Source organism: Bidens hawaiensis, unplaced genomic scaffold, assembly GCF_021521415.1.
Source record: "Bidens hawaiensis isolate Kalapana, Puna unplaced genomic scaffold, B.hawaiensis_p1.1 tig00009513_1, whole genome shotgun sequence".
NCBI classification, from domain to species: Eukaryota; Viridiplantae; Streptophyta; class Magnoliopsida; order Asterales; family Asteraceae; genus Bidens; species Bidens hawaiensis.
In genome coordinates this window covers 195,003-206,252 of record NW_027491706.1, presented here as the reverse complement: position 1 = coordinate 206,252, position 11,250 = coordinate 195,003, and the positions used below count along the sequence as shown (strand labels likewise).

At 35.5% G+C, this 11,250-nt stretch overlaps 1 protein-coding gene across 1 annotated transcript; it reads left to right on the top strand.

Annotated features, from left to right (window-relative positions):
• The first annotated feature begins 3,626 nt into the window (after window positions 1–3,626).
• On the top strand, window positions 3,627–5,183 carry LOC143532609 (borneol dehydrogenase, mitochondrial-like). Its single transcript, XM_077027615.1, has 2 exons — window positions 3,627–3,742; window positions 4,334–5,183. Exons 1-2 carry the CDS (start codon window positions 3,705–3,707, stop codon window positions 5,118–5,120), a joined length of 825 nt encoding a protein of 274 aa, XP_076883730.1. The 5' UTR covers window positions 3,627–3,704; the 3' UTR covers window positions 5,121–5,183.
• The last annotated feature ends 6,067 nt before the right edge of the window (window positions 5,184–11,250 follow it).

Genomic DNA, 11,250 nt, shown 5'->3' with positions numbered 1-11,250 from the left:
TCATACTTGACATCCTAAGGTACTGACACAATTTCTGTTATTTTTTAATTAGATGCTACTTTTTGTTTAGATCATCTAGATCATGGTGTTAGCCTCATTGAAGTTGTGAATTCTTATTTTAGTGAAAGAGGCATAAACATGTTAGTTTCTTTTAATATGCAAATTATGTTAAATCCGTTTTTGTTAATATTGTTCTCAACATACACGAAACAATTGTTGCTACTCCACATGAAGATTTTCTGGACATTGATTTCATGAGTCTCATCGCTTTGGAACTACTTCTAGAATTGATTCTCCCAACACTTTGCTTTGTTCAATGTAGAAAACGAGCTCCGCGGCAGCACGGGTACAAATACTAGTATGTATATATATATATATATATATATATATATATATATATATATATATATGAAAACGTTCAAATGAAAATTTAATGTTGAAAGTTTAGCGTGTATCGGTTCATAAACTAGTTTAGTTTATTTATTTATATTAGGTTTAATCGAGAGTTATATGGATATTTATAAATATATAAAATTATATGTGTGTGTGTGTGTGTGTGTATATATATATATGCGCACATACATATACGGAAACATTAAACGATACCATTTTTGGGATTTTAACGGTGTCAAACCGTTAAACAATTGAAAATAATATTAGTTTTAATATATAAAGTTTAAATGATAACACTTAAAATAAAGAAAAATATAAAAAATAAAAACAGGGCTTGTGAGACTTGAACCTGCGCCCCAGGCCGGTTTGGCCATTAACATGTGAACACAAGGCAACTGATCTAGACTAAAGATTAGATATGGATTGATTCGGATTATTTAAAAACACAAAGCTATGATTAGCAATATAAACCTAGATCATGATCACTCCAAATTGACAATCGATTGCCCTCTGTCAATTGAAATTAATAGAGGGCTTTTGTTCCCCAATAAAATCTGAAACATAAACATCTATCTATTACCTGAAAATAATTACGAATTTAGTGAGAACCATGAGTTAGGGTTTATGGTTAGAACATAGGCTCAAAATCAATCTTTAACGACTTCTAGGTTGCAATTGAAAGGGGGTTTAGTTTCGTGATATTGAAGTGGTGGTGTAGGACGATTTAATTGAGTTAAGGTCATGTATTTATAGTGGTTTAAGGTCCAAATCAGTCTGCGGCTTTGTTAATGCCGATTAGATGTCAACTAGCTGTAATTTATCGTGTTGGTATGTGATTAAATGCTTAATCGATCAATTAACTATTTATTACGTCTAACTCCGTGAAATCCATCTTAAATCAAGGTTGAAATCGAGTTGGGGGGGGGGGGGGGTATGTGCCGACGGTGGGGAAGAGAGGAGGGAAGAAGGAATTAAAATAATATTATAAAAAAATGCAGAATGGTCCTTGGGGTTTAGTTGGTTAATTAACTTAGGATAGAACATGGTTAAGGGTGGATTTTGCACGTAATTGATAGTTTTAAATATTTTATTAAATAAACGAAACTAAACCGAGTGACTTGAAGTGAAAATAAATAATCAATGATTAAATGAAATAAATTATTGATTTTATTAAATAACAATGGCCTGGATAACAAAATAGCATAAAAAAATTTAAGCGGCCGGGTTTTTAGGTCCGAAAATTGATAAATGTTACAGAAATGCTAAAAAAGCTTTTTGTATGGAAATGCTAAAAGTTGACCAAGCCACATGAACGATTTCACCAATTTACTCATCGGTGAAAAAGTTCATTCCTTCAAGAGTGATGTGATACAGTCCCATGCACAAAAACAAACAGTGTTCATATTTAATTCATATTGTAAAACAAATTAAAATTGGATTTTAAAAATCATAACTATTACCTATTAGACTAAGTGTTATGGATGAATGTTAGTTAACAAAAAATATCGTCTTGTCATTGCCACATATACGGAGGGACATTAACTAACCAACCAAACAAGTTTTATGGATGAGATTTGTTAACCAATGTATTAAAAAAAACAAACAAAAAAAGAAAAGAAAAAAAATGATTTTGATGAACCTCACATAATGTGCCCTTTTGGGCGTTACCACTTTGGCTTGGAAAAGGAAAAAAAACTTGGAACAGAACAAGATTTGGGTGTGTTATGGTTGAAATGGTAGGTGGGGTGAGAATAGGGCTAGCAATTTATACCCGATACATAAATACATGATACGTACCTACATGACTTAACAGGTACCAGGTAAGGCCTTAACATATTTTGTGTACTAAACAGGTAGACGCGAATCTACCTGTTAATTTTCGTGTCTAAACAGGTAAAATATCTGTTTACCTGTTAAGTACATGTTAAGTACCTGATTAGATTTTTATAATTAAATATATATAATTATAAGTTATCCTAAACCCTAAATTCCTAAAGCATTCACACTTTCTCTTAGTCGTCACATTCTCACGACATTCCCAATTAGGTTAATACGAATAATTTGATTGTCGTAGGATCGATTTCAGCTCTTATAGGGTATTATCGTGTCTTATCGTGTATACCAGGTATTAACAGGTTCGTGTTCGTGTTTGGGATACATGTACATGATAAGTTTTCGTGTCGTGTACAGTTAGTTATACACATTTCGTGTTCATGTCTTATCGTGTTCGTGTCTTATCGTGTACGAGTATACAAGATATGCCAGCCCTAGCTAGGTGAGGTGGCAGAAGTGCCCCCCCCCCCCCTTTCCTCCCTCTTCTACCATAACACCTAGTCTTAGCCTTTAAGAATCCATATAATTAAACTTTGACGATTGATAATTAATAGACTTTCATTTTGTTGTCGATAGCAATCTCGGTATATATTCATCATAGATTTATATTTGGTTTTCACTCGATTTCTCTCAGAATGATGATTGTGAACGAAATGAAGAAACACGCTTGTGAAATCGAGTATAAATTAGAAGTACATTAAGTGTAAAATATATGACAATAATAATGAAAGTTAGGATTTCGTTCAAAGTTTAATTGTAGATTATTAAAATCTTAAAACAAAAGTCAAATTGAACCATCTATACTTTTTTGCTTGGTTGGTTTGCTTTATTATTTTTATTTGGTTTCAGTTCACTAAAATCATACTATATACATGCCAATATATATCTACGCGCACGCATCTTGTTTTCTTTATTCAACTTTTTATACAACGTTAGATCATCATCATCATCATTATCGTACTCAGTATATCCCACCAATAGCAATGCTATGGTAGGGTCTGAGGGGGGTAAGATGTAGACAGCCTTACCTCTACCCCATAGGGATAGAGAGGCTGCTTCTGGTGAGACCCCCGGCTCGATAGTAGTTTTGCATCAAGCCTTGGACATAAGGCACAAAACACTCAATCATCGAGACACCGGCTGATTGGTGCATGTGCCTTTGTCTTTCAGCTACCAACGCCACCACATGATGCCTGATTAACCTTCCGCCGCTTTTAACGTTATTTTCACGAGATTAGTAAAATAACGTCAAAATTAGTGCAATTTTACTTTTGCCCACCCAAGGGTTCACACATATATACATTATATGCGCGCACCGCAAGCAGGGAGTATACACTACAAGAAAATTATTAAATAACTATTAAATAACTACAAGAAAATTTTAGTAATCACTAGTCAGGGAACTCCTATATAAGTAGTAGCACCTCCACACAATCTGACCATATTCCAATTATACTCTCCTCCACTAACTTTCTTCCATGGCTAGTGATTTGATAGCCCCAGGACCCCTCCCAAGGTAATTACCCCTTAATGCTAGATCTTATACATACTTGGCTGAACTTTCCTTTTTTTTTTGTTTCAATTTTTGTCATCCTATGTTTATGCAAAACATATAGATCTGTTGTACGGGACTTTAACTTATAATGATCAACTGTATATAGGCGCGTGATCCTAAAAATCACTTAAAATAACAGGGATTGATTACGAACATCAAGGGCTGAACTAGGAAAGGGTCAATAGGGTACATTGCATTACAATTATTGTGAAGAGACATATACAATCGTTAATCTTGGACAGTTTCTTTATGAAAATGTATGTATAGCCAAAAAAAGGACCGCATTTAAAATCAGGTCAAGTTCTAATTATTTAAGTTGACTATGCGGTTCGCAAGAGTTTATCAAAGTTTACATATAAAAGCAACGTTTTCTTAAGAAAAACATGAGTTGGATCTCATAGTTACAGTAAAAGAAAAAAGAAATTTTTGATAAGTGATGATCATTCAACTAAGAAGTTATGGTTCCGCCATTGATATATGAGCTTACTTTAGCCGCTCCTAGAGTCCTAGGCCATAGTGTTCTGATTTTTTATTTTGTTTTATCTTGATTAGACTGGCAGGAAAGGTAGCACTTATCACAGGCGGAGCTCGAGGGATAGGCGAGACCATCGCAAGACTCTTCACCAAACATGGAGCCAAAGTGGTAATCGCAGACATCCTCGACGATTTAGGCCAAACCGTTTCTGAAAACATTGGTATCGAAAAGGCTTCTTTCGTGCACTGCGATGTGTGCATAGAATCAGATATGGAAAACGCTGTCAACTTCACCATCAACAAACATGGTAAACTAGATATTATGATAAACAATGCTGCTATTGCAGGTGCCCTAAAGTTTAGCATCCTTGAAAACGAAGTAGCAGACTTTGAACGCGTGTTGAATGTCAATGTAACCGGTGTGTTCTTGGGAATCAAACATGCTGCTAGGGTTATGATCCCAGCTCGCAGTGGGAGTATTATTACAATAGGAAGTATTGCTTCCAGTGTTGGAGGCAACACCTCTCATGCTTACACTAGTTCCAAACATGCTATTGTGGGACTCACTAAGAATGTGGCTGCTGAGCTTGGAGAGTATGGGATTCGTGCCAACTGCGTGTCGCCTCACTTGATAATAACACCGGCAACTAGACCGATTTTGGAGAAATTTCCTGATTTGTATACTGATGTTTACTCGAACCTTAAAGGAGTGGTTCATGATGAAGATGATGTGGCCCAGGCTAGTCTTTTTCTTGCAGGGGATGAATCTAAGTATATAAGTGGGCATAATTTGGCTTTGGATGGAGGGTTTAGTGTGATAAATCCGTCGTTTGGTTTATTCTCGTCACGATTTAGGGGTACCTAGGTTGTATTTGTACATGGTACCGAAGTATGATTGTTCTAGCTCGTGTGAAATAAATATAAATTTATCAATTTATAAGACTAAAGGGATTGTTATTTTTGTTATCAATTATGCACAAATGAGTATGACTGACGTAGGTATCCGTTGGTAATAACAGACAGGATCCAGTAAAAAACAAAAGGAAAACATAAAAAGAAAATTAAATAGACTGTCATTGATTCGTCGCTAAATACCAATGAAGGTCATAAACTAGCTAGGAAAAACTAACGGACTATAGATACACCAGCCAGGTGGTTCGGATTTAGTTGGGATCCTACTAGAGACACCCAGACACCCCCTATCAGGGCCGGCTTCGAGAAAGCAAAAAAAATTTTGGGCCGAAGGCGAAAATTTTTTTTGGGTTTAAGTAAAAAGAGTATTTTGTTGGGTTTACATGGTTATTTTTGTATGGGCTTACTTGGTTATAATTTGGGTTGTGTAAAAACTTTTGTATAAAAAATATATCAAACATGTCTCAAGTGAGGGTAAAACCCACAACCTCTTGATTGTAAGTAATACCCATTTTCCACTAGACCAAACTAGTGGTTATGTATTTGTGTTTAAACATTAAATATACACATTATTTTTAATAAAAATACATATAATTTTTTTCAAAAAATAAAAAAATTTCAGGCTTAGCGAGGCGTCGGGTATGTGGCCGTTGACCACCCAGCCACACCCATGGACCGGCCCTGCCCCCTATACGCCCTGTATAGCCCTATACGACGTATTAGTTGATTTTTTAACAAAAAGGTATGGGTATCCCTAGAATTCCTCTTTAGTTATCTTTTGTGGGATTTGTTTTCCCACAGAAGATGATTTTTCTATAGTTTGAGGATAAGATTTTAGATAATTCATGACAATACTTTCAGTCATTGGCAGTAAGTTGTGTGATGGTACCACCATCATCGAGGGACTTCCCACTAGTGAAAGTTATTCAATTCTGTGGTGTATGGATTATATACAGGGACGAGGGATGAAAAAAAGTTGACATGGATATGAATGGTTAGCAAACATAACATAGATTATGATTTGGCTTCCATGGTTATTAATTGGCAACCACCCAAAATGATAATAAATACATATAGATACAAAATCACCTAAAGCAACAGCTATTGCAGGTGGTCTTCATTAATTTCAGTTACATTGCTTTTTAATACAAGGTATTTTGTAAATTATTTAAAGTTATGATGCTTAATCTTTTTGAAAAAGGGAAAACAAAACAACTGTTGTGAAATAGTCAATTTATATAAAGATAAAAGATCCAATACAATAATTGCTTAGCATACATTTCGTGCGTGACTACCAACATCCTTGATTTCATAAAACACGCGGTGGTAAAATTGTAAATTCTTTTATTCGTTCCCATCCTAATTAACCATTACAATCATTCAACAATCGCCACTGACTCCATTACATACTCCACTTCAGTTGAATAGAAAAATTGAATATTGATTTTAACTGATAAAAGTCTAAATATGTTCCAGATTTGTTCGTATGATAAAAACGATGGTTAATCGATGGTCGATTGATGATTATTTGTTGATTACGAGATTATATGAAGTGATTTTTTGGTGTGCAATTTCATATTACAGAAAGCTTAATTTCAAATTTGATCTTGTGAAGGTTTAAAGGTTTTGTGCTGAGTGTTTAAAGTTTTTGTTCTGAATTTCTTATATGTTTGTTCTGAACATTTTAAGTTTTGTTATAAATTTCTTAGTTTTTTTGCTCTGAATTTCTTAGATTTTCGTTATGAACACTTTAAGTTTTGTTCTAAACTTCTCAGTTTTTTGTTCTAAATTTTTTAGAATTTTCTTTTGAACGTTTTAAGTTTTGTTCTGAACTTCTTAGTTTTTCGTTCCGAATTTTAGATTTTTGTTCAGAACGTTTGAAGTGTGTAATTCGTTTTGGTCATTTGTTCTAAGTGTCTAACAATTTTGTCCTGAACATTAAAGTGTGTTCGTTTTGGTCAGAACGTTAAAATGTACATAGTGTCTTCAATCCTGTTCAGAGCGTTTAAGCGTAATATTTTGAACCATAATCAGAGCTCAATTGAGCGTATTATTTTGTAATTTCATAATCGATTGATGATTCTAAAGCCCCCTACACATCAATTCGATTGATTATATCATCTTTTTTTTTATCAATTTGAAGATTCTTAATGTTCAATGATATTCTATTTTAATTTTGGTTTTTGACTTTTAAGATTTTATACTTTAAGCTCCGAATGGGGTTTAGAAATTAAATGAGATATAGCGCGAAGTTTAGAATTTGGATCAAAATCGAGTTGTAATCGATGAATTTGATCACGAACTAGTTTTGAGTTATTTACGAAATTGTCACCTCATGGTGTTCTGTAGTCCAACGGTTTGGAAGGTTCATTAGGGTCTAGTATTGACATGGGATCTGATACAAATAAAATTAACATACTAAACATATAAATTACTAGAGTAATTACAATTTTAAACTAAAGTAATTATGTTATAAAAAATAATATGGTGTAATAATAACAATTACTCAAGTTAAAAAGTTATAGTGTAATAATAATTACTTTGCTTTTAACATAATTATTCGAGTTATTGTAGGAAACCGTTCGCGTATAAAAATAAAACACTTTTAATAAAATGATTACAATACAAGGAATCAAACCTATCTAGGAAAGCAAGTAAATTACAAGACGAATTAAACCGGAAAAAAATCAAAATTACAATACAATTGAAATAAAATAATGCAAGAAAGGTGTAGAAGAAGAATGGTGTCGTAGTCTTTGTGGCCGAGGATCGTGTTTTACATGGGTCCCTTAAAACAAATTCCGGGTCTCTCCCCGTTTTGTTTCCCAGGGTACAACGGCCTAAGCAATATGTATTGCCGGGTAGGGCTCTAGCACCCGAATAGTACCTTAAAGAAAATGATGAAGATGATCAAGAATGTTGGAATTTTTTAAGGAGAAAGTTGGAGAAAACACAAGAGAGAATGTGTTAATTTTGTGATTTTTGTGTGTCTACAACCAATGAGCTCCTTTGGTATTTATACTAGTAGAAAGTTGAAACCATTTAACCATCATTAACCAAAATTTTAATTTTTTGACCAAATTAAAGGAACCATTAACCAAAACTTTAATTTTTTTGACCAAATTAAAGGACATTTTAATGTCTTTGACTAATTGACTAACAACCTTTAATAAAATAATTCAAAGTTTAAACATATATATTTTTTTTTCACAAAAATTTTCCAACAATCCCCCACATGTGAAAACAAAACTTATTCATTATCACATATTTTCCAACATCCCCCACATGTGAAAACAAAACTCATTCATTTTCACATTGAGATCAATCCATACATGCAAGTTTCTTAGATTCAATTCAACGGTTGAGCATTGCAGGATAGGTAGGTGTTACCCTTTGAACCTTCCTTTGTGAAGCATACTTAGTCTCCTAGCGGTGTGTAGACACGATGTCTTTTAACATACCCCCATTTATGTAGACGACAATACACTTCACACAACACTCTCCCTGGTCTGGCCAACCCCTCACTGTCGTGTCCTATTATGGTCCTGGAATACTAGCCTGGTTCTGCGAGAGCTCTAGGATTTTTGCCCCAAAATCCATTCGAACCGACCCTAGTTCTCTCACACATAGGTGATTCTCGCTCGAAACATTAAAATCAATAAGTTTGTTGATTTCCACAAATCATTAACATTTATTATGCTTATCCTTACAACATGTGTCACTGATTGGAATGGACTAGGACGCGCGCGCACGCAACGCCCTTTAGTTTGGTTTGGGGTACTCCCCCACAGTGACCACCCTTGGTTTCATGATTAAGTTGTCCTATTGAACCTAGATCTTTGGATCTCCAGTCAACTAGGTTAGGTTTCCCTCATGTCCCTTTTTCCCATGGGCTTTAGCCCCATTCCTTTTGACGACTTGTTAACTAACTCTTTGCTTAAGCCTTTTGTTAATGGGTCTGCAATGTTATCTTTTGACTTCACATAGTCAATCGTGATAACACCCGTTGTGAGTAGTTGCCGTACCGTGTTATGTCTACGTCGAATATGCCTTGATTTGCCGTTGTACATCACGCTATGGGCTCTACCAATCGCTGATTGACTGTCACAATGTATGCAAATAGCCGATAAAGGCTTTGGCTATATTGGAATATCTTCCATAAAATGACGTAGCCATTCCGCCTCTTCACCACATTTATCCAAGGTGATAAACTCCGATTCCATCGTGGATCTAGCTATAACCATTTGCTTAGAAGACTTCCAAGCAATAGCTGCACCACCAAGTGTGAATACATATCCACTTGTTTATTTAGAATCTTTTATATCTGAAATCCAATTTGCATCACTGTATCCTTCGATCACAGCTGGATCTCGATTATAATGGAGTCCATAGTGTCTTGTGTATCTTAAGTACCTTAGAACCCGTGTTATACTTTTTCAATGTTCCACGCTCGGATTACTAGTATATCTACTTAGCCTACTCACGGCATAAGCTAGATCGGGTCAAGTACATGTCATAAGATAAATTAGACTACCAATAATTCTTGAGTACTCTAACTGAGCAACACCCTCGCCTCTATTTTTAGATAGACGGTGGGTCGTATCAATTAGAGTTCACGCGACACGCGTGTCATCCTTATTGAATTTCTCAATAATTTTATCCACATAGTGAGATTGACTCAAGATAAGACCATTTTGGGTTCTAGTATTTTGAACCCCAAGAATCACATCTGCGAGACCCAAGTCTTTCACGTCAAACCTCGCTTTCAACATATCTTTTGTAGATTTAATCATAATATCATTACTCCCAACGATAAGCATATCATCTACATAAAGACATAAAATCACATAACCTCCTGGCGTGTCCTTCACATAGACACATTTGTCACACTCGTTTATTTTGAAACCATTGTCAAGCATGACATGATCAAACTTTAAGTGCCATTGTTTTGGAGCTTGCTTCAAACCATACAATGATTTGACTAGCTTACATACTTTGCCCTCTTTCCCTGGGCGGAGAAACCCTCGGGTTGCTCTATGTAAATCTCTTCATCTAAATCGCCATTTAGAAATGCGGTTTTTACATCCATTTGGTGAATTTCCAAATTTCGTAAGGCCGTGATTGCAAGAACCAACCTTAGTGAGGTTATTCGCGTGACCGGCGAGTAAGTATCAAAATAGTCTACACCTTCTTTTTGTCTATACCCTTTGATCACTAACCTTGCCTTGTATTTATCAATACTTCCATCGGATTTCATCTTCCTTTTGAATATCCAACGATATCAAGGGGTTTACAACCCGGCGGAAGATCTACTAACTCCCAAGTATGATTTGCAATATAGAATCTATCTCGTTCTTAATTGCTTCTTTCCATTGAGGTGATTCCGCGGAGGTAACCGCCTCGCGGTAGGTATTGGGCTCACCCTCAACCATGTAGCTCACGAAATCAGGACTGAAGGATTTTTCAATCCTTGGTCTTTTGCTTCGTCTAAGCTCACCTTCCTAAATTTCTGTTCGTTCATGTCTCTCATCATGAACAGTATCATCAATCGATCTTAATGTACTTGCTTCATCAACCGCTCTTGATGAACTCGCATGTGTTTTCCTTAAACAGGGAAACCCATTTTCGAAAAAATCGTTGGTCCTCCACTCAACAATAGTGCCTTCATGTACATTGGGATTCTTGGACTCATGTACAAGAAACCTATGAACATTACTATGGTGTGCATATCCAATGAATATACAATCCACGGTTTTAGGTCCTATCGTTAGTGCCTTTAGTGGCGGAACCGTCACCTTCGCAGGACACCCCCACACTCTAATGTATTTGTATGAAGGTTTTTTACCCTTTCATAACTCATACGGAGTCACATTCGTTTTCTTGCGGGGTATCTTATTCAAGATATAAATGGCCGAGAGAATAGTCTCCCCCCACAAGTCATAGCTCACGCGCGAGCTAATCAACATGGCATTCATCATCTGTTTTAATGTATGGTTCTTTCGTTCCGCAATGCCATTTGATTGTGGAGAATAAGGTGGGGTACACTCATGTATTATGCCACTTTTTGCGCATATTTCCGCAAA

Coding starts and splice junctions, on each gene's coding strand:
- LOC143532609 (XM_077027615.1), top strand. CDS start 3,705: ATGGCTAGTGATTTGATAGCCCCAGGACCCCTCCCAAG. Junction 3,743..4,333: donor GCCCCAGGACCCCTCCCAAG/GTAATTACCCCT, acceptor TATCTTGATTAG/ACTGGCAGGAAAGGTAGCAC.